Source organism: Lonchura striata, chromosome 3 (assembly GCF_046129695.1).
Source record: "Lonchura striata isolate bLonStr1 chromosome 3, bLonStr1.mat, whole genome shotgun sequence".
Lineage (NCBI taxonomy): Eukaryota > Metazoa > Chordata > Aves > Passeriformes > Estrildidae > Lonchura > Lonchura striata.
In genome coordinates this window covers 1,371,617-1,395,070 of record NC_134605.1, presented here as the reverse complement: position 1 = coordinate 1,395,070, position 23,454 = coordinate 1,371,617, and the positions used below count along the sequence as shown (strand labels likewise).

The 23,454-nt window shown below is 46.3% G+C and overlaps 1 protein-coding gene across 5 annotated transcripts in view; it reads left to right on the top strand.

The window, feature by feature from the left end:
- SERTAD2 (SERTA domain containing 2) overlaps positions 1-23,454 on the top strand; it is a 78,606-nt gene that overhangs the window by 42,014 nt on the left and 13,138 nt on the right. The window contains exon 2 of one of the 5 annotated variants that reach the window (XM_077781839.1): positions 13,653-13,810. Coding sequence is in view for 1 of the 5 variants with exons in the window: in XM_021555850.3 (XP_021411525.1) it covers positions 14,774-14,976 (203 nt within the window). In the remaining 4 variants the exon portion in view is untranslated. Of the gene's footprint in view, positions 1-13,453; positions 13,811-14,271; positions 14,573-14,641; positions 14,977-15,031; positions 17,049-23,454 lie in introns of those variants that run through there. The other 4 variants (XM_021555853.3, XM_021555852.3, XM_021555850.3 and 1 more) reach the window with 4 other exon arrangements.

The window sequence follows — 23,454 nt, the reverse complement described above, 5'->3', positions numbered from 1 at the left end:
TTCAGCAAATGCTTACATTGGACCGAAGTACTCGCGTGCTCCTGCTAGGCGCAGGCCAAACGGTTTGAAAGATTAGGGCCATGGTCTGTAAAGTGAACGGCTTCCTTTTTAATAGATGGGCAAGTCCCAAAATCAGGAAACAGTCAGTATTTATGGGCTTGGGCAATTGAGTTTGGTTTTAAATAAACCAGTGTACTACAATGGATGACTTGATAGAAATGGTGGAGGAGCTGCTGTTCTCCAGGCAGATGAAGTTTTATTTGTGGAGGTACACTAAATATTAGGACTTGGTGAAGGGAGAGTAAATGGAATCAAACTTATTTGCACTACAACCCAGGCTGACTTCAAGATTCTTCTAGGGGGACTTCATGGGCTGTATTTTGGGAACCCTAGCTGTAGTGCATTAACTGTGTGGTTATTCAGGCTTTCTATATATTTTGTGTATCTCTTAATTGCTTCAGCAAGTAAATCTCTGACTAGGAAAAAAAACAAAAAAGGTTTTCTCCTCTGATAGATGGGGGAAAATATGTAGAGAAGCAAACAAACAAAATCTCTTTTCTTTCACGTGTGCCACCTGAATTTTGCCTTTACATATTTAACTGTTGATGTCAAACTACTCTGTTCACTTTGAGTCATTTACTATCCTCACTGTAAACAGACAAACTAGGCTTTTTTTCCCCCCTCCAATAAATATGCGAGTTGGATGTGTATGGGCTGCTGTCTTTGGATCTCAACAGTTGTTTGTTTGTGCATGTTACAATTCTGTTTCTAGATGCCTTTGGTAAATACCCCATGCATGGCTTCAATTAAGCTTTCTATATTGAGAAAGTATGCCTTAATTTATCAGGTTAAAGATATCTCTGTTACATCAATTTGTTCACAGTGTGTTGTGACCTAATCAACTAGGGATGTAAGCCATTTCATGAGGAGTAATTACTCAACAACAAAAAATGTCTCTCTCTCCTAATAGCTGTGAGTGAGTTGGCTAATTGGAATCCATTTTGATAGTGGCAGGTCAGCAATCAGGAGGTGGCTTTCCTGGCTGGCTTCTAGGTGGGAGGGAGAAGGCAGCAGCAGCAGAAACACAGAGCTGTGGTTTCCTCAGGTCACTGGGAGAGCTTCTCTCCATCGGATCAGTGTCACATGTGCTGGCATCAGGGTGTCCTTGTGATCCCCTTTACCACCAATGCTGTGACAGTTTGGTCAGAACCCTTTCCTGGATATATTTGAGGGAAAGAATTCATGAGTGGGTTGGAAATGCCAGATCTTCTTTCAAGACTTGCAAAAGAGTTCTGTTGTTGTTATTGTTAGTGGGGGCAGGGGTCTGCAGTGATGTGACAAATCTCCATGGCCTGGCTAGGCCTTGGTCAGGAGATGATGTGAAGTTTAGGGGTGATGGCTCGTTATGTCTCTACTCAGATTGACTTATGACAGTGACAGAGCAATTTTTGCTTTCAGTGCTGCATCACTTAGGAGCATGAGCTGCCAGTCCTGCTAGGGGTGACATGCAGAGGCAGATGCAGAGGCATCTTCTAGATGACCCCACTGGTTGCTGTCCTGGTTTCCTACTTGATAGATTATTGAGGTACATTCTGGTTGTTTCTTTTTCTTTTCCTCCCCTCCTTGTCTTCAAACCTTGCTGAGAGGGAGGTGGAGAGGAAAATCCTCATGAATTAACATTATTTCCCTGGTGGGCTTTGCTGCCATTTTATCTAATTACGCCTGCTGTTTTCCAGATCACATTGTAAGCATTTGCATGAAGGGGCTTTCACTTACCTCCTCAAGTAAATTAAATAACAGCCCTTAGGCTGGGCTGACAGCATAATGCATTTTCATGCGGGAGATCAACAGCTCCCATACCTTGAGATGGGAAATGCTGAAATGACAGGGAAGCTCTGTGCTTTTGTCTCAAATTAGGGCAGATAGACAGAGTTAGGGCCACTTCAAAAATGCCCACTGCTGGCTCTTGTGGTGTGTAGGGATTGGTAGGAAGAGAGGGGCACATAGGAATCTGCAGAAGGCCACAGAGCACAGACTCAGGAGGATCCACGAGCTACGTGCAAGATGTGCAGGAAAGCCAGGGAAAGCAAGCCTGTTGTCAGCAGGTTTAAATGCACAGCCCTATTGGAAAGCGTGAAGGGATCTGCAAATTGTGGAAGATCGGAAGCCACAGACATAAAGCAAATGAGAGGTGCAGGCCCTGCCCCGAGGATGTTTACAGCATGACTTCATGGATGAGGAAGGCTGGACTTGTGTGGAGAGCTCAGGAAATCAAAACACACGGCCTTGACTTTCATTTCCACAATAAGCCAACCCGTAGTTTCCCTGTGCTTCATTTCTCCAATTTGCAAAATGAGGCTGTAGCCCGTCTGCTGAAGCGACAGTCCGCTGCTTTCCTTGCCTGACCCGTTACTCCCAGCGAACATCCAGCCCCAGGAATTATCCTTCTGCAAATGTTTCAGTGTTCCCAAAGCCCTTCATGATACCAGCCTATGGGATGATCTGGTCCCTTCACACTCATGTGTGTTACACATCAGAAATGTAGATCTGCCCTTCCCTGGCTGTGATCACTCCTTCATTCCTTTGCTGTAGTTGGGAGCTTCTGAGGAGGAGAATGGATTGGGAATAAATGACCATGAGGAAATGTGTTTCTTCAGCTCCTGATCAGCCCAGGCTTGCCTTGGCAAAAAAGAGGATGTGGATGGGAAGGCAGAGAGACCTCCCCCAGCCACTGTGCTTAGACAAGCTTTGGGTAGCTCAAAATTCTGGTGTCCTCTTGGATTCTTTCTCTACAGGACCTGAAGCTGGGACGTGCCAGGAAGCGGGCTAGTGAGCTGCACGATGATGCTGAGTCAGCACCTGGGGAGTGAGGAAGAGAAGGAGATGGACTTCAACAGCAAGTAGGGAATTTAATCCCTACTCTGACTTGCTCGTGTTGGTCATGAATGGGGGTCTGCAACAGGAGAGGCTGCTTAGCTTGAGAGGCTGTACCTGACTTATGCAAAGCTCCCACCACATAGATGTTTCACGTAAAGGAAGAAAGCTGATATGTGTTCATCTAGTTCACTGTAATTCTGAGGTGACAGTGACCCTCTCAGTATTACACCTATAATTTTGAAGTACCTTCTAGCTTTTGGTTCCTTTTATCCTGTGTAATTGGTTAGGGATTAAGGAAATCATGCAGATCACTAAGATCTGCTTGAAGGAATCTCCAGTGACTCGCTTTTGTCTAGGGGTCTTTGCTGAAGAAATGTGATTTACTTGTTTTTCTTTAGAAATCAAATTTTCTGTTCCATCAAAACATAGTTCCAGGTTGAAGGTGGAGGAGAGCTAGAAATGTTACTGTGGTGGGTGTGTAAACACCTTTTGACTTACATGTTAAAGCATCTTGGCTCTTCCAAGTAACTAGAGAACTACTTTGTGATGCATTTCTGTGTCTGAGATGAATTTTGAATGCCAGCGAGATAATGAGATTTATCAAATAAAAAGCCTGTCTTTCACTTTGTTCAAGCTTGGCCTCATGCCTCAAATACATGGAGTTTAGCTCAGAAGCAGCTTGTAATTTGTATCACAAAACCTCCGTGTGCAATGCGTGATGGATGGTGGCCACTGGGTGCGGGAGGTTTGCAGTCAGGACGTGCTGACGGCTCCCACTGACATTCCTGCCTGCCCAAAGTGGCTGCAAGGGCCAGGGGACCAGTGAATGGTCACCACGAGGCTACCGTGGGAGGGGCTGAGGAGGTGTTTGCCTTCATAAATCAGGGATTCAGGTTTAATGTCAATCACTCTTCAGCATGAACTTGCGGGATGTTCACGATGCAAGACACAGTGCTGCTTTTAACGTGGATGGGGAGATGATTCAGGACTGATACAGGTGCTTCAGTGATCTGGTAGTATACATCCCATTATCATTATTCACTCACATTATTCACTGTTAGAAAGCTTTCTAACAATTCATATTTCTCAAGCTCTCATCCCCTCCTCTCTCTTTCTAAAAAAACTAATTTAATTTTATTATTATTATTATTCAGATTCCTGCTGTATACATCCCCCAAGCAGGTGGGAGGGGGAGTTGGTGGGTGATGACTTGGCTTTGTTGGAACTTCACTTAATGCAGGGTGGGGGCAGAGAAAATGAAGCTAAATTACGCAGATCCTGAAGGCACAGCTAGTGCACTGCATCACTTGTGAGCATGACTAGAACTGAAAATGAATCACAGCCTTGTTAGACACGGTATGTGTCAGTGCATGTGGGCAGAAATATCATTCAGTGAGAGAGAGAAAAAGACAGAGAGACTACATCTTTTAAAGTATGCTGGTCCCACTGAAATCTCTGTAGTATTTAACCTCATGGGTGAGAACTGGGGAGCAGTGGGACTGTTCCCCAGGATACTTTACCTTGTCAATTTTTATTCCTTTCCGAAGGTTCAGAAGGAGTCTAGATTTGTCAGCAGTGACATCTATTTTCTAAACAATAAAAGGATATAATTGCAAGCTGAAGTTTGAACCTACTGTTGAGGACTTTAAAATACAACCACCCATTTGGGGCTAGATTCAGCTCATGTGTTCATTGTGCATTAGGAAGCAAATGTGATTTGCTCTTTGTGCAAACTTTTGATGGTCGCATGTGCACACGAACACACAGTGCACACACGTGCACACTGGGCCAGTTTGCATATTCCAGAGCCTGGAACTGTAACCCTGGTTCTTGCAGCTGTATAACTCAAACATTCTATTTCTAGAATGGAAATTGGTTTTGCAGTTCAGTTGCAGTGTGACAGAGCCACGTCAGGTGATTTAATGGGGAGATGCTGGAATCAGCTGGCCACTGGAACCTGCTGTATCTGTGTTTGTGTTCCAGAAGATACTTGCCACAAGTGATAGCAACGTTCCTAAAGAGGCTCTCCCACCTCGGGCAGAGACCTATCCATTGCAGCAACAAGCAGCAGCCATCTTAAAATTCCCCCCTTGGCACACTAAAACCACATTTTTGCAAAGGCAGATGGAATCAACCAGTGTATTCTTCAAGGGATTTTGGTTGTACATTTTTGAATGTTGTGCTCGGTGCCTGTGCTCAGTCATTGGCCTGTTATGTATGATGTGTTGTATAATTTAAAAGCTGATGAATCTAGGCAGTAGCCTGAGTTTTTAATAAGTGGCTAGAGATGTGTGGTTTTTCCTCTATCCCCCTCCCACAGACCAGGTGCTTTGTATTTTCTGAACATGCAGTGGTTTTTGAACGTTGTGAAGGATGTAAACTGCAGCTGAGAACACAACAGTGCACCTCCCGTGGCCAAAAAAAAAAAAAAAAAACAAAACCAAAAAAACCCCAAGGAAAAAAATATAAAACCCCCACCATCAGTAGCTTTCTTAAATCCTGGTCATCATGTGGCATTCCTAGAATGTCCCTATTTGCTAAATTAAAGAGGGAAAATGAGGCTAGCTTGTGATTTTCTGACTCTTAATGTGACTTTTTTGGGAGGAAGGCAAGGAATGGATCCGTACGTGCGACAAGTTAAAAATAATTTTTAATTACTTGGAGTAAGAACATGTTCTGAAAAGTAAAGATTTTGGACCTAATGTGCATGGAACAAAAGGCCGTTGTGAGCTATGTACGAGAGTTGCTGCGAGTTTGTATTCTGCCCTTTTTTTTTCTGTGGGAGTTATTTCCTGTTGTTGACTAGAGTTCTTTATTTAGAACCACCTAGCTTCTGAATGACGGCTCGCTTGCAAGAAGAAAAAGTGTGATTAAAACTTGCTAAGGCTTATTCCAAGATCTCCCTACTTCCATTTATTTAAGGGAAATCTTTGCTAAATGAAAGAAAGTGAAGTTCAAAACAACAAATGCATTTTCTTCTCATTATTGCGCCAACATCGGCTGTGGCAGCTAGAAAAAAGATCTTGGGAAGCTGAGGTCTTTCACCTGAACATCTCATGGAAGGCAGTGTTTGTCTAAGAGGTGATTTGGTTTAGGTTGTTCTGGTTTTAAGAGACAAACCCATCAAATGCCAGGCCTCCCTTTTTGCTGGCAGGAGTAATGCACTGACGTTCTTGGGGGCAGTTCTTTCTATGAACCCCACAGGTCGAGTGAGGAGCGGGCACTTGCACTTTCCCAGCTGCTCAGAGAAGGGTTTCTTTGAAGAGCACTGCCAGCAAAAAGTTTCTGTATGCTGACCTGCTTGGCAATAGTATTTGGGTATGTGTGTGGAGTCAAATTATCATCACTTTGACAGCTGCCTAACTTCTTTTGCTCTTGTGGCAGGTCTGAACATCCAGCGAGAGTACAGTAAAGTTAGCAGAAAGCAGATTCAGAGGGAAAAAGAAAAAAGAAAGATTTAACATGAAGATTATCTCTACTGTAGGTAATAGGTAAGCAGGCAAAGTAGCTGGTGTTTATTATGACTTTTTTTTGCTTAGCAGGAAATGCACTAGGAATGTCCCTGGGTGTGGATGACTAGAAAATGCACTGGGGCATGAGTGATAGCAGATGGACAATCATCCCTCCTTGGCTTGGCTGGCCCCTTGCTGTGAACCTCTGGCAGAGGGTGCCTCTTTCTGCCCAGCTCTTGCAAAAGCTCTGGTGGTGCCCCTCTCTGCAGTACCTGGGGCTGGCTGCTCTGGGTGGGCAGAGACTTCACTCAGCGGGCAGGAGTTACAGCTCAGTCGTTGGCACCTTCCCTTCTACAAATGAATCCGACAGAAACTGGTTTGCAGAGTTGAACCTCTGTAGGAAAGTGGATCTCTGTGAAAGACAGAGGGGTTTGGGAGCCTTCTGCCCATGCCACGTCTGCTGGGGAAGTTTGTGGCTGGGAGAAGAAGCAGGGAAAACCTCAGTGCTACACCTCGTGTTGCTTTCTTCTCCTGCTGCTGTCCAGTGGTCAAACAAGAGAAGACCCTGGACTCAGTAGCAGCACCATCAGTGGGAATGCAGCTCATCCTCCTCGTTTCGTGGGTCCACTCCTTTACCTTGACTTGTTTCCTTCTGTACTCCAATTATGTCTCTGTTTTGCCCCCTCACCAAGGCTAAAATAAAAATAAAAAGGGACAATTATTATTGTTTGAGCAACCTGCTTATATGGCTGTCACAGAAAGCCACCATAGTTTATGCCACATGCAGCACCTTCTTCCCTACTGCCATGCCATCCCTGCTCAGGACATCTCTTTTCTTTCTTGCTTGCTTTCTTGCTTTCTTTTCTTCCCCTACTATTTTCTTCTGCATCCCTGTAAATTCCTGCACATGCTATGTCTTATGGGTGTGACCAGACAGGAGAGCTGCCCCTTTCCTCTTCAAGGACATTAGCACCCCAGAGTCACTGTGGGAGGAAGAAAGAGACCATTAAGAGGTGTGAAAGGAAGGGGACTCTGATGATAAATGATGGATTTTCAGTTTTTTTCCTTTGTCCTGTTGGTAGGACCTAAATGCTGGGTGGGTTTGCAGTGATTTAATGTTTTATCCTTGCTTGGGAATACTAATTAGGTGTAAACCTCTTTTAGCCTTTGGCTAATGGTCACTATAAATGAACAGCTTCCTTGAAAGTAAAATAACATATAAAAAAGGTTAGAGGAGAACCTGAATTAATTTGTGCAGTTCCCTTTTTCTTCAGAAAGATAAAATGCATTTCTGACGGTTATGGGGTGGTTTTAGGTAGAGTTAAGAAATGCAGACATCACCCACAGTCTGTTTACCTGCATATGCAGTATGAGCTTCTGCTGACTCTTAGCCATGCTAGCACTAGGGAATGTAGAAAGACAAAATGAATCATTACCACAGGCATAGTCACTAAAAGCATCTGATGTACTCATTCAGTCTTTTTTTTTTTTTTTTAATCTCCTTTTTGCACATAATCTAAGGAGTTACACAATTTGTGAAGGGTTAAAACAGAAAGATTTGTGCATTCACTGCATTGACTCAATGAGTTCAGTTCTGTATGAACTTCAATTATTTGTAGAGGAACAGAATGGCAGTGGGAGTTAATGCTGCTACATTTGATGTTCTTGTGCTAGGTTTTCTGCCAGCTACTTTTTTTTTTCTTCCTCTTCTGAATTTGGCCCTACAGATTCAACTTCTGTTTTATTGGGTTTGTTGGTTTTAGCTTTTTGCTTTTTTTGTAAAGAAGTGGTGTAGGTCACTTACTGTTTACTTAAAATTAGACCCTCAGAAACCTCTGTCTGAAAGGAGTACAGATAAACATCATCTGTAAAGAATTTTGCACCTGGGACAGCCAGAGAAAGGATTTATCTTTGCAAATTTGAATTACTTTGAAAAATCCTCTGTCTTGGTAAGTATTCTTTGAATCTAGAGGCTCTAAGAAGCTGCAGAAACTAGTTTTAAATAATAGGCCCAAGCCCCCAAATCTGCATAGAAGCATTAATGTGCTTTACAGGTTGTATTCCAGACAGCAAAAGCAGCTATGGGTGAGTGCATTCATTTGGATGTCCATATATTAACTCATGTTTTCATATAAATAAGGATGAGACAGCTTGATGTTGGTTTGGCTTTTGTTTTGCTTTTTTTTCTGGTAATGCATCTGAGCACAAACACATTTAACTCCAGTGACATGGTTTAAGTCCTGCTTAACATATTGAAATGCTGTGTGACATCCTCCATCAGCACTGTAGCCACAACACCATTTCAGTTGTGCCCTCCTAGCCTCCAACTCCTTGTAAATGTTGTACAATGCTGTAATGCAACAAATCTGAGCAGGAACATCCACTTCTAGAAGCCTCTGGTCACCCTGCTGGTGGCCCCATTGGTCTATCAAGCCTTTGGCATCTGAGCAGGATTGAGCAGTGCTAAACATATTCCGGCCTGCCTATGCACCCAGGCCTCTTTCAGGTTTCAAGAGCTTTTAGGAAAAGTGTGGGGAGCATCTGTGCTCCAGAAATGTATGGCTCCACGGAGAGCTTTGTAGGAGTAGCTTTGCTTCAGGAGAGGGCTGCAGTCTGTGCAGGGTAAGCAGAGCAGTAGAGCTGTTCTCCCCTGGTGAGCAAGGAGCAGGTGGTCCCTCAGCACTGGGGATGTGGTGGTGACCTTTGTGCTCAAGTGTGTGTGGCTTGCACGTTGTTAAGATTTTCAGGCTCGTGTTGGGTTTGTGCTCAAGGCTGGTGGGTGGCCCAAAGTCTTCTGGCTTGATTGCAGCGACATCTGTTTACACCAGTGGTTAATTAGGCCTGAAGACTGGCCATCTCTATTTTTTCCCCACTGTTTCTGTGTTTTTTCTTGATTAGAAGTATTGCCTCCTCAGCTCTAAAACAGAAGCTTTGGTTTTATCTGCAGATTTTTTACCCCCGTGATCCACTGGCCCTGGTGTGAGATGAATATCAGGACATCAGCATAGCCTCTCTTCAAAAAAGTAACCAAGTGTTCCAGAAAAGAATGACTTGTGCTTTTGATAGAGACTGCAGAGTGAGCATTGAAAGGGAAAGAAAAGCAGCCTGAAATTGTTTAAAACTCAGCTCAGTGCAGAGTACAATTCACTGTGTCACAAGAAGCAAGATTGGAAAGGGGAGACTGTTTTAGGAGCCTGTGTGCCATACAGGCAGTGCCAGTGTGAACAGTCTGGCCTGGGCCAGGAATGAAGCACATTTTGCAGGGGATGCAGCCTGAACGGGATTTGGAAAGGAGCACAGATTTTTATGAAAAGGCAGGAAGATGTGAGGAGATCCACAGCAATGGTAGGCAGCCTGAACCTCTGTCAGAGGACAGTCTTTCAGCTGGAGCAGGGATGATGCACACCAACAGTCTCCAGAGGACTGGGAGTGCGCAGGGAATTACAGAGGGAGGGAGTCATCTCCGTGCATGAGGAATGCAGCAAAACCTCCTCTGACTAAGCCAGCTAATGCACACTGCTTTTTTTTTTTTTTTTTCTTTCCTGATAATCCTGTTCCATAATATTTCCTTAATAATTTAGTATGTGAAGAGTAGCCCTTCTGAAAAACATCTAAATCACCAAATTTTACAATCAGATGAAACCTTGCTTACCCCTGTCGTTCATACACACTGGGGATTTTTATTTGGTATGGCTATTTGAGAGCAATCCTGGAGTTAAGAGTTGGGGTTTTTCCCTTAATTACTTAACGAATTTACCATGTGGCACAACCCTTGGTACTGCCAAGCAATAGCTTCCTATTACTAGACTGTGCAGGCCTGATCCTGCATTACCAAAGCCAAAAGCAGTATTTGGGAACTGACATTGTCATCAAAATCTGTAGGAAGCTTAGAATAACTATACAAAAGGGGTTAGTTGCACTTAGAATATTGATTCATGAGCTCCCTCATTTTTTGCATCGCTGTTCATTTTACCCAAAGAAGATCAACTGCCCAACTGGACATATAATATATGATACTGCATTAGAACTAAGGCTGCATTTGGTCATACTCATTAATTAAACTGATTTCTCCTGTAGGTTTTTTTTTTTTTTTTCCTGGAGAACTAACCGAGAATGATAATTAAGCATATTATGCATTCTAGGGAATGGTGTTTCTCCTACTGCCACAAAAACATTAAAGGAGAAAAATATGAACTAAAGCAGAAAATGACGAGGGGAAAAGAGCTAAAACTGGAGTGAGAAGGGGTAGAGCATTCCTTCATTTGGTTTTTACTGACTCCTGTGCCTTGGGACACATGGGGCAGCCTTGTTAGAGTGGAAGAGTAGCAGCAGCAAAAAAAGAAGACAAAGCCATTGAAATCCCAAGGAAAGCAGCCCAGCTCCCAGGTGCAGCTCCCTCCCTGCTTGTGTACAGGTGCAGTAATGCAGCACCCCATTTTTTTACTGAGGAACTTGTTTTTATTTGTGGCTGAGCCTCACACGAGAAGGGCCCTACTCCTGGAGGTCAGTGCTGAGCTTGAAGAGAGACTGCACGAGGCGTGGGCAGTGTTTAACTGTGCCTTTGCTTGCAGTGTGCTTTCTCCTTACCCAGGAGAACCTCGCTGCCCAAGAGGAACAAGCAGCTCTGGCTGTAGGCAGGCCCTTTGTCTAGTTTCTCCCAAGGTACCAGTGCTGAGGGGGTCTTGATTTGCAAAAAGTTGTCTGCTCTGGTGGGCCTGCTAGCTTCTGCATGCACCAAAGCAAAAACATCCAAGGAGAAAATGAAGTTGTGTTGAACAATTACCTGATGAAATCTCATAGTATTCATATGTACCGCAATCAGAAAGGAAAAGGCCAAGGATGCAATTAGAAGCATAGGAAGCAGTTCACTCCCTCTATTTTTGAAAAGTGCAAGGGATGCCAACATTCCAGCACAAACTTTGCCGCTCTTTCCTAATTAGCACGCGTGTTGATGGGCAGATTACCTGGCAGTCTGTAGTGTTTCTAATTAATTGATTTATGAAGTCCAGTGTCTGTTTCCCCCTTCCCAATCTTTGATTTCTGTTTGTTCATTTATTACCTTGTTCATTTATTTATCTTCAATGCAGAGGTGTTTTTTGAATGATCTCCATGAGACCGGGCCTCAATCAGACAGGCTTTGACCATCCTTGCTCAAAGACAGGGCTGCACTCAGGCCATGCCTGTAGCCAAGCCAGGTCGGTACTGCTGCAGAAAGACTCAGCTCAGCTCCTTCTCTTTTACTGTGTCATCTTCACATGTCAGCAGCTCAAGGGCCTCTGTCAAAGCTACGGCTGCACAATTAAACCTGTGCTACTACTCCCTGGGAAGCCCATGCATGCATGGTTCTGAAATGGAATGCATTTTGGGTGGCTCCTTGCAGACGCTCAGGCTTTCCCCCACTCCCGCTGGCTCTGGAAACCTCTGCCGACACACAGCACAGCATCTTGTGGCTCCATTGCAGGCTGCTTCCCCGTGCTTACTGAAGTGTTTGGGCCAACTGCATTTGGGTCTTGCAGACACCTTCGGGTCAGGCTCCTCCGGAGCTGCAGAGTTTCTTGGCCAGAAAGGTCTCGCTCAGTCAGGTGCGGGGCCATGTGAGGAGCAGCCGGCAGCGGGATTATTCCCCTTGCGTAGCCCAAGCTCGTCCCGCCGCGCTGGAGCCTGTGCTGGGCACGAAGCACAGGAAGGAGCTCTATTCATATCGATTCCTATCGTGACCTATGCTCAGCTGGGAGTGCTTCTGAGTGTGGATGCAGGTTGTACTAGTTGTGTTCAGAGGCACAAGCTGAGTTACAGCGTGACTGTAAACTCCTGCCAAGAAAGACTCGGGAGAGTTACAGTAGGAAACAGAAGGGGCGGCGAGCTTTTTCTTATGCTGCTGTAAAATTGGAGCAACCCAGAGAAGTCAGAAGCGTTTAAAACTCGGCTCAGGCTTTTTACTGCCGACTCTACCATGGCAAGAGCGGGGCTGTGCACATCGGGCTGGAGCCCAGCTGCTTATTTAGCAAATGTTTGTGGTTGTGCCTCTGGTGCCGGTGATAGCGTGCACACACCCAGGCACGGGGACTGTGAACCTGCTGCGGACTTTGAGCTCTGCAAGGCAGGCGCTGCTGGCTGGGCGCATCCCCGCCGCGATTGCGCAAGGCCAGATCCCGCCGGGTTACAAATCTGCTCCAAAGGAGGGTGGAATGGGGCCCCGAAATTCAGTGAATCTGGCACGCAAAAAAAAAAAAAAAAAAAAACAAAAACAAAAAAAAAAAAACAAAAAAACCAACCCACAACCAAACAACCCAGCCAGCAATGTGCAAGTATTACAAATATTCTCTGTGGCATTTGAGTAGGCAGAAGCCCACTGAACAGGTATTACTCAGGCTCTAAAGAAGATGAACCTTTTCCTCTTATTTAGTGATTTTATTGTGACGCTGGTAATTGCAGGGAGAGACTCGTTTCCCCAGGCAGAAGGACCAAATTTCAGTGCCTTGCTGCTGGAAGGTATCCAGCCAGGGAGATTCTGGTTTTAATGTTTGCCAGCTCCTGGGCAATTCGCAAATCACTCGTCAAAATCTAGTAAATGGCTCGTGAATTGCTTTGCAGATTGGTTTAGCGCTAACTCTGTGCCATAGATACGGGTTGAGAGAGCTTGGATCTCCTCAAAGGAATGCCTGATGGCAAGGATGGAAAGGGAGAGGTGTGCTGAGGCCTCCACACCGGCAGAATAGAACGTCAGGTTTTAGATCTGCTGCCCTTTCCGTCCTTTTCAGTGAGTTCAGCAAAGTGCTCAAGTGCCAGTCCTGGTGTTTTAACATCAATTTGATGGGGCCTTTTCAATTCCAATTTTAAGAATCAAAAAAATCAGCACATAGTCTCCTTTTATTTTGGCAGATTCGCTATTTTAATTGTTTGGTGATGTTTTTCCTTTGTGGATTTTTTTTTTTTCAGATACAGTTTCCACGGTAAGGAAACCTTTATTCCAAAGGTATCATTTTCCTTTTCGGTTTTCTAACTGAAAATGGAACTTAGTTTCTAGCAAGACCATCATCTTGATTGATCTGAAATCATTACAGACCGTTTTGAGCATAATACCTAAACGAGTTGTGGTATTAATGACTAATAATCGCCTTTATATTAGGTCTTAAAGCTTTATTGTCCCGAAGTACAACCGGTTTAGTGGAACATGAAAGGCCGGAACGATCCGAGATGCCTGCTGGGGCTAGAGCCAAAACTATAAGGTGTTTGAATCGCCTTTAACAGCGCCGGCTGGGATTACAGCCCCTTTCAAAACTCAATCATTGAGGTGACTTAAAATAATCATCTTCTTTCCAGATAGCGCCTGGTGCCGAGCGCTTCCCTCCTTCCCCCAAGTCTTGGCGCGCTCGAACATCTCCGTTTGGCCTCATTTTTGTGCTTCGCTGGTACCTGCACGGCCCAAATTAGCAGCGAGGATTCCACGGACGGGGGCCGGCGCCTCCCTCGGCTCCCAGGTGAGGTCCCGGGGCGGGGGGCGGCCGGCAGCGCTCCGGGCTTCCCCCACACCTCCACCCTGCTGCGCTTGGCCGGGCCGGGGGCTGCCCGGAGCTGCGGGGGGGAGAGTTTTGGCTCGTACCGGGACAATCAGGGGCCAGCCCCGGCCGGGTCCCCTCCACCGGATAGCGGGGATACTTGTCATATTTGCGGTCGGGGCGCGCTGGCACCCGCCTTTGTGCCGGCCCGGCGCTCCCCGGGGAAGCCGCGGCGGCTGCGGGGGCCGCGCCGCCCGCTCGGGGCCGGGGCACGCGTGGGCAGCGCGGGGAGCCGGAGCGGGGGAGGAGGAGGAGGAGCAGCAGGAGCAGCCGCGGGGGTTGGGGGGGCGGGGGAGGAAGGCCGGGGCCGAGGCGGAGCTTTGACGCGGGCCGGAGGGTGAGGAGCTCGCCGGAGCCGCCCCTGTCGTCAGTGCTGGCGGCAAGTGCTGGGAGCCGGGGCTGGTGGTGCCTCCTCCTTCTCCTCCTTCCTCTCCTCCTCCTCCATTGTATAATGCTGCGTGATCGCAGCCGCCGGGGCAGAGCGGAGGCTTAAATCCTCACGCCGCCTGCTCCTGCCTCCTCCTCCTCCTCTTTTCCTCCTCCTCCTCTTTTCCTCCTCCTCCGCATCCCACCCGGCCCCTCCCCGGAGCGGCGCGGCGAGGAGCGACATATGGAGCTGCTCTAGGGCGAGAGTTTCCGACCTCCCCCTCTCCATGCTTTAGTTCTCAGGTGGAGCTGCATGTGGTGAGTGGGGCTGGGGGGCTGCGGGGCATCGGGGGCGGGGGTGGACGGGACACGGGGCGGCGACACTCCCCCACCCCCCTCTGGCTTTGCGAGTCATCGGGGCTTGTTTTATCTCTACCTTTAAATTGGTCCCCGGGCAGAGGAGCCCGGGGCGGGGATCCTCCCCCTCTCCTCCGGGGTGGGGAGGGGGTTCGTACTGAGATGAGCAGAGGAGGGAGAGCGGCGAAGTTGACCTTAAAATCCGCCCCCTCCCCCGCCGATGCGGGGGGATCCCGAGCCGAAGCAGGTGCGGGGAGCTGGAATATACTTTTTTATCGAGGTGGCCGTGCCGGCCCCGGTAGTGCGGCCGGTTGTGCTCTCCGGAGCCGGGCTCCCTCGGACGCCGCGGAAGCCGCGCCGCCCCGGTAAGTTCGCGTGTGCGCCCGGAGCAGGGCTGCAGCCCGGCTCCCTTCTCCCAGCGAGAGCGGCGGATTCGGGGAGCCCCGAAAAGTGCGTGCTGTCGTGCCGGGGCAGCTAAAAGGCTTGGGGGGGACTTTCACTCCGCTGAAGCAAAGCTGACATATGGCCGGGCAGGAGCCGGCTGGCCCCGCTGCCCGGCCCTTTTCAGGGGTTGGTGTTAGGGCTGGGGATTAGCCTGTCTTTTCCCGGAGCAATAGCGCGCATGGGTCTTCCTTGGGAGCACCGCCAGCACGGAGAGATAGAGGCGTCTGGGGGGGATTTTGTGACCTACGTGGTTCATCTTTTGGAAGCGACGGCAAAAATGTATATTTATTAGGATTTTCTTCGGGGTGGATGAACACTTGAAGAAAAAATCCTTTTGCGGTGCCACTTCTGCTTTAACTCACATCAGGATCTGGAAAAATAAGTTCTTCCTAAGCATGAAAATAGGAGTACAGTTACCTGCTGTCATTTCTTGCATTTTGTGACGCACAGCCGGAGAACCCAGGGCCACTTTAGTTGGAAATCTATGGAGAGGCTTGTGTGCTGTCCAGTGGGCCCCTTGGTGGCTGATTTACAGCTGTGGGTCAGCTGCTGGTGTAAAATAAAGCGAATCTGCCCATTTTATCTCCATCCGGGGGAGGGCTGTCAGCTTCTTCAGCCGAACTTCAGTGCAGCACGCCAGAGCTGTTGCGTGTGGCAGCGTGTGCTCAGACAGATCCAAGGCTCTCGGGAGCAGGGAAATCCAGGCTTTTTCATCTGCTGCCTGGTGCAGTCATCAGGGTGACTCTCGCTGCCGTCAGTGAGTGCTGGATTTTGCCATTCTAGAATGCACTATTGCTCAAACAACGGTGGCAGAGAGCTTGGCTGCCCCGAACACCAGTTTTATATTTGTGTCTCTCCAATGAGTGCACACGTGCAGTGTGTGTGAGCTCAAACAACGCTTTCTGCCTTTTTTAAATTCTGATCATTTTAGGCATGCATCTGCACAAGTGAAGGTTCCTGTGTCTTATGGACTTTTTACAGGGTATGGAATTGACAGAGGCACCTCAGTTTGCATCTAAAGGCACAGGAAGCTTTCACATGGCAAAACAAGCTGTAAAAATGAATTGTGTTTTCAAATGATTGCTATAGAAATTAGCCAACCGATTTAGCAGCGTAAATTGAAAGTAGCCCTTTCTGGCTGAAGTTAAAATGCATGCATTTTACATAATAGGATGGTGTCTTCGGGCTCTGATTTAACATAATGAACCAGTGGTGGTGGTACAGATGGGAGAAGGAGTAGGAGTTTGTGCTGCTGGACAGGTATCCAAGAGCATTCCTTCGGAATATTTCCATTGTTCAGGCAAGTATTGCAGCATCCAATGTAACAGCTCTAGATATCCCTCCTCGCGTGACTGATCCTGCTTCCATTTAAGTTGGTAGCAGCAACCACCCACTCCTTTTCTGCAGGAACTGGATTGGACTGCTGAACGAACGAAGCTAGACTTTGTGCATATTAAAAACACTGCTTTGATTTTTGTGTCGAGCTGATTTCTCTGAAGCTGATTGGAAACAAACAAAAAGAAACTTGATAGCCATAGGTCCCTCAGGTTTTGTCTTAAAGAGCATTAAATACATCTGTAGGTGCTGATTTATTAAGAGTTGTAATTGTGTTCCTTTATACACCTTCTCTTTTTAATGGGAAAGATGAAATAAAGAGTTTCACAGGGGAAATAATAACATAAATATACCAAGTGCTCAAATTGTTTGCCTGAGAGGCATCAAGGACTTTGAGATAATGTTCTAATAGCAAGGAAACACTCAAACTTCATATTCAAAATTTATTTTTTTATCTTCCATGAAGTACAGCAGGTTTTATGCAATATCTAGTTTGAAGGATTTTGCCATCATTCACACAAGCTGCTTTTAGTTTTTCAATAAATATTTCATTGGGAAAACATTTTTTTTTTTTTTTTTTTAGGAACTCTGATTTTTTTCGCACTGATGTAAAGCACTCCTGGCACAGTTCATCTCTGGCAGTGCTAACACTAGACAGGTGATCCAAAGTATTTGTGACTATTTTTGCTTTTATGTAACATCTTAAAGTGTAATCTGTCAAACAAGGAGAATGCAGCCCTTTGAAAGTGCAAGTAGTCTTCTGGTGATCTACTTCTTACAAGGGCCAGGTAGCAAGAGAGACACCTTCTTTTAACTCAGCTCTGTAGTGTAAGTGGCTCACAAGGAGACAGCTCCAGTTGCAGTGGTTCCTTAACAGGCACACGAATCAGTGCCAGAAATAGCAGCTTTCAGTTACCAAGTCCAAAGATCAGGAGTGTTTCAAAGGAGAGAGCAAGGTCCAGCTTCAATGTGAGCAGGTTGGCACGAAGCAGAGATCTTTAGTCTTGATGAATCTTTTGCTAATTAATGGTTTGTGGAAGATGAAATTTGCCAATCTGAGCACAGCACTCATTTTCTTCAGGGGTGTATAATAGCATGTTTTCTGCCACATCTTTTGATTTCTAAACTTTCATCAGTCAGAGAAACTGCTGTCATGAAGAGGTGCCTGTTTTCTATAAATGGAGAGAGACTCAACATGCGTTAGTTCTTCAATTCTTTTATAAACAGAGTCAATTTTTGTGTTTGCTGTATGGAGGCTTCAGGTTTGTTCAGCATTACCAGTGCAAACACTATAACAAAAATAAGATAACAATGCTCAGCTGTTCGACACCACTGGGGAAGGCAAGGCCAGGTAAATGTTGTGCTAACGTTGCTCTTGGGTGTGCTGAAGTGTAGCCCAAGCTGAGGACCAAAGCAAACGTGTGGCTGGGAGACAGCAGAGGTTCATTGGGAGAAACAGCCTTGTGTGTCCCTGTCCTGTCTCCTGGCTGTGTGGGCATTCAGCTGTGTGTCACACAGAGTAGAAGCTGCACTGCCACCACGTTTGCCTCCCCCACGGCTCCTGGTGAGCATGTCAGATCTGGCTGTCATTGCCAGTGGCAGGAGGAGCTGTGAAGATGTGCTGCCTGGGACATTCCTCCAGAGCAGAGGGGATTTTCGGGGTGGGGAAGACCCGATTCAGTGGGCATTTCCAAGGGAGACTTGGGGCAGTCTCCAGGGGCATTGGGTGCAGCCTCAGGGGCCTTCAGAAAGGGCTTTAAGCTGTGACTAGGGGTGGGAAGGCTTGAAAGGCCCCAAGAAACTGTCAAGTCACCAGAGAGCAAGTTTTTGGTTTTCATGTGTCCCTTCTTTGAGGGTGGAGGCTCATCTAGCTCAGGTGAGACAGCAGCCACCACCACGTCAGAGTGACACTGGATTCAGGCTGCTGCAGTGAAATTAAAACCATGCTCAGGGCCCTGCATTAGGTTAGGTCAGACCACTGGTCTTCAAATGAGGAGCCAAGTCTGGTACCCTCCTCATCTTGGAGGTGTTAAAAATAAAATAATCCTAAAATCAGAGGTGTTGCCATAGAACGTCTGAAGTTCCAACCTGTATAACATGAGCAGTGTTTTGAGTACCAGTGGTTTTAAAGAAAAATTTCTCTTTAATATCACTCTGGAATTGAGTTTTAAGTGGCATTGAATGACATGAGTCTCAGTCTGTGTAATTATTAGAAGCCAGAACCTGTTTACTTTGTTTCACACCAGTAAGGTGTGTTGGATTTCATCTGACAGTTGTTTTCAGTGAAGTTAGAATAAAAATTGAATTCTTGATATAGTAGAATACAGAGAGAAAAGTTCAAACATGGGTTGTTTTCTTTTAATGTTATTTTGAAAACTGGGTGGTATATGGAAGTAGCAGAAAAAAGAAGTTCCCTTTTTCAAGGAGTCCTGAATTAGTGGAAAGATCTAAACTTGCCCTAATACTTCCTCAGATGTAACAATTAAAACTGTTTTTCGTGATCCCAGATTTTCCACCCCACCCCAGAAACCCATGAGCTGTTTGAACCGCACTCACCTTTAATGGAAATGTGGCAATTATTGGCTGTTTTTGTACAGATTCTTATAGTAGCCTGTAACATTACTCTGAAAAAACCCTCCTGTCGTGCCAGGCAGGCAGTAAGGTTGAGTGAACTGTGCTATAGCAAGAACCACCCATGATTGGAGGTAAACTATGCGGATATATGTTGGGGTGGAGGTTGAAAGGAGCGTGGAGGGCATATTTGAAGCAGACTGTGCAACTGCTATAGCAGGTCTGACTAGTTTGAGATGCCTAAAGGCAGCTTTGTCTTAACTTCAGGTAGCTGCAAAATGAAGTTTTAAATCCTAATTCAGAAATTCATCATCATCATCTTCCGGTGCCTCCGCAAACTTTACTTTTCATGTGTTTTTACAGGCTCTTTCTCCCTTGGAAAAAAAAGCCTTTAGTAGGTACACATCCACGTGCATGCATATCATTTGCATATTTTTCAAATATACATTTCATCAAGATAGGAGACTAGCGTTTGTGTGCAAACCACAGTGTTTTTTTTGAGCAGTGGTGGTTACATTTTGCTTTCTCACTGCTCTGTGGGCCTCGTGTGAGACAAGCCACTCTACTTCAGCACTTCTGGCATGGCCTGATTTGCTGCAGGTCGGGTCTCCTGCCTGCTCCTGGCCCTGTGTGGGAGCAGTGCCTTGGCTGGTCGCAGGGATTTTGACCAGGGTACTTCCATGCTGGTGTCCCAGGGGTCCAAAAACCTGCTTGGGTTACCCTGCTGGGACCTGGCTCCCCCTTACCCCCTCCTGTTCCATCTGCTTGGTGAAATTAGTTCTTCTGAACCCTTCCACTTTCCTTCCCCAACTAAACTGTTCCACAAATAGCTTGTGAATGAATACAAGAGGGAGAATATTTTCTCTGTGTGTGACACACAATGTCAAGCTTCCTGTGGCTGCTCTGCTTCCCCTTGCTGGCAGAGGCACACACGTGATGTGTGTCTGCTTGGATGAGGACTTTAATTGTGGGGAAAATCAGTATAGTACTATCATGGGTGAGGTGAGTGGGTTGTGCCTGACTGAATATGAAATAAAGTTTCAGACATTTAGTTTCCTGAGCTGTTCTCCTCCTGTATTTTCCGCTCCCAATTTCCAAAATCTAAGTTTGTGGTTAAGTTTTTTGTTCTGTGTTAATTAATTGGTCCTAAACATGCTTCAAAATACATGTTACACTTAATACATGTGTTGTCAAAATATGCTGTTAAAAGAGAACCTCCATCTAAGCTGAAATGATTTACTTGAAAATGTTTAACTTACTCCACATAGAAGAGACACGGGTCCCATGGTGGCTGTTTTAAAGAACATCGCTTTGGTGTAGTAATTTTTATTGTGAACAAGCAGGTGCCACGAGAAATGGAATCTCTTTTGTCTCTAACTCATGGCTGGTACAGGTTGGGAATAGTTCAAGGTTAGCCAAAGTTCCCTTTAATCAGTTTTCAGAAGGCTCCTTTGTAGGACATGGAAACACATGCTGTATTTCAACAAATGCAGGAGTTTTAGTGCACTGGACTGAAAGGCCAGCAGTTATCATCTTGTCCAACATCATTTAACACCATCTGAGCAAACTTTCGTGTCAAATTTTACCTATGTTTTAAAAAATTGTTTTGTTTTCATTGGTGGTGAAGAACAACTTTTTCAGCTCTTTAAGAGAAACTTGTGAGGTGAGTGGATTCTTTTTCACAGAATGTATTTGTTTGCAGGGTTGCGTTCATTTCATTTAAGCAAAAATGTTGGAAACAACTCATGTGCTGTTTGAGCTACTTTAAAAAATGCCAGGGAAACACCTTTCTTTTCTCCTGACCCTCAGTAGTGCAAAACTGGTTAGCAAATGAAATCTGCAGGCCAGATTGACTGAAAAAATGACTTGTCATTGCTGAGATTTGTATGGTGCATTTGCAGTATGTATTTCTTCTGAGGATTTTTTTTCCTTTCTCCTATTTTTCTCTCCTGCCGTTTGCTGCTTTTCAGTTTGACTGTGATAATTTATTCAACACTGTTTTCAGAGCAATAACCTACTTTTTTGGCAAACCATTCAGTTCTTTCAGTAGTATGGGGGTTCCCCCCCCCCACCAACCACCACCATGTGTTTATTAAGGGTCTGTGACAAGGGGGAAAAGCAAGGTATCTTTGGGGAAAAGATGCTATGATAGGATTCAAACAAACTAATTATACATAGATGAGAAAAACTCCCTTATTCTACACGAAGGGGGTCTCGTCTCTGGGTGGGTGCACACACAATTCTCATTAACCTTTGCAGGAATTGCACAGGTCCAGTGGAGATGGGTGTGCAGTGCTCAGTCCCTAAAAATACCAGGCAGCCCGTGACACGTGCATGCCACCAGGGATGTCCATTGTTCTGTGAGCCAGTGCAGGGGAGGAGGGATGCACAGCAGGGCTGGCTATTTCATCATTCTCCCTTTGAGCCTGACCAGTAGCATCTTGTCATTACAGGCGTGGAATTTTAGCAGTGAAGAGGGAGTGTGTGGGTCTGTGTGTGTGTGTGTGCCACTTTCTGGTAGCTGTTCCAGGTGTTTCGGATTGTTTTGGATTTCATTTACAAGCGAGGTGTCTCTTTTTAGGCTGTGCCTGTGCCTGCTGGCTCTGCAGTGGGAAGGAATGGAAGGCAGTCTTGGCTGAACTGGGCCCTGGAGCAGTACACAGCCATCTTAATTGCTGCTGCTCCACCTCATGAGGAGATGGCTCTGGTTCTCCCAGCACGGAGCTGTGTGCAGCGTGGCTCCTGGCCCTCTGACACGGGAATTCGTGGTGTCCTGGTCCTGCCTCTGGGGCCAGCACCTCCTGCTTCCATGCAGGGAGGCCCAGAGTGCTGCACTTGTGGGAAGAAACAGTGCTGTGGAGCAGGAAGAGTTTCTGGGCTGATCCCAGGGAGGCTTGTGTGGAGAAGCCCTCGCATATTTTTTGGGAGTCGACAAGCAGAGGCTGCTGAATAATCAGTTAATCACGTAGTGAAGTCAGGGGATCTGGCCCGGTGCTGTGCCTGGTTTGCTTTACTGCAGCTCTGATTTCCTGCTGCTGATGCCCAGGTGTGTAAAGCAGCTCCTGGTCCTTCAGCAGAGTGCTGAGCCCATGTGTCCACAGCACAACAGAACCCAATTCACACTTGGCAGGCCTGGCTGCTTCCTTAACACTGCCACATGGAGACCCAAATTTCAAAACAGCCTCAGCCTGGCTCTTTTTGGTGGCTCTTCGAAGCACAGAGCCCAGCTAAGCTGAACCCCAGGGAGGAGGCTCCTGGTGGTGGCTCCTGTTGTGACCAGACCGTGTGTGCAGCCATCCTGGGAAAGGAGGTAAAGGAGATCTGGCACAGAGGTGACCTGAGATAAGGGCAGCTTTGCCATCTTCTGGAAAATCTCTGTCCCCTCAGTAGGTAGCCCTAACAAAGCATCCCCTGGCAGTGGAAAGGGGCACAGCTCCACCCTGATCTGGCTCAGAGCAGGTGGTTGGTGGTCAGCGGGGCCGTGTCGGCACCAGGCCTGTGAAGGGCTGTGGCAGGGTTGGCAGTCGTGGACAGTGGGATTCCTAAAGCTTCCAGTTAAGGACGAGACCAAAAAAGGGCAGGCTGGGGGCTTGTTTGCATCTTCTGGGCACTGTTTTATAAGGAAGCACATGGGAAGTCCTGTCTGAAGCAGAACATGTGAGGATTGACATTTTGGCTTTGAGATCTTTGAGACAGAAATTAGTTTCTGCTGGGCAGTCCAAACCTGTTCTGTTTTTTTCCAGTAAAGACAACTGCCTGCGTGTATGTGAATATCAAATAAATGTTTTTCAACCCTGGTGTGTTACCCAGGTATATTCTCCCTCTTGCTTTACCCTGAAGTGGAGTTGTCAGAGTTGCCCAGGGCTTTTGCTCTTGCCTTCAGCCTCACAGTGGTTTGCAGTGTGCCTTGCTGGCTGTCCATACTCAGAATCTGTGTGGTCTCGTCCACCTTCTGGTTCTGCCAGGGCAGTCTTTAATGCTTTAACAAGCTAACAAGTGCTTCTCTGATTTAAACCTGCATTAACTTCTGCTATCCTGATAGAATTCCTAATATTATAAACACCCTTAATAACACAGCTATAATCTAGAAAACCTGCTGTCCTTTTTCCAAACAATTACTTAATGAGGCAGTAATTTATTCTAAGCTATATTTATTGGAGCCCATTCCAGCTTTATCAGAGGTACTCTGGATGTGCGCAGTTAGTCAAAAACATTAAAACCGCTCCGCTTCTTCCAGGGGAACATGTTACATTTAGCAAACTGACAGCATTAGAAACTGTTTCCAATTTAATAGAAGCATATGTTTCCTGCAAGGCTTAACACGCTGCAGAGTCAGAGATTGCCTTGGACTGCGGCTTTGCCTTTTTTTAGCCTGGTGAAAAGGAGCTGCAAGCTGAAGGCAGAAGTGGAGTTTGCGTTTTTGGTTGTTTTGCAGAGATCTTTCTAGCAGGGCTTCTTCAGCAGGCTGCAAGTTGAAGAAACTCTCAGGAAAG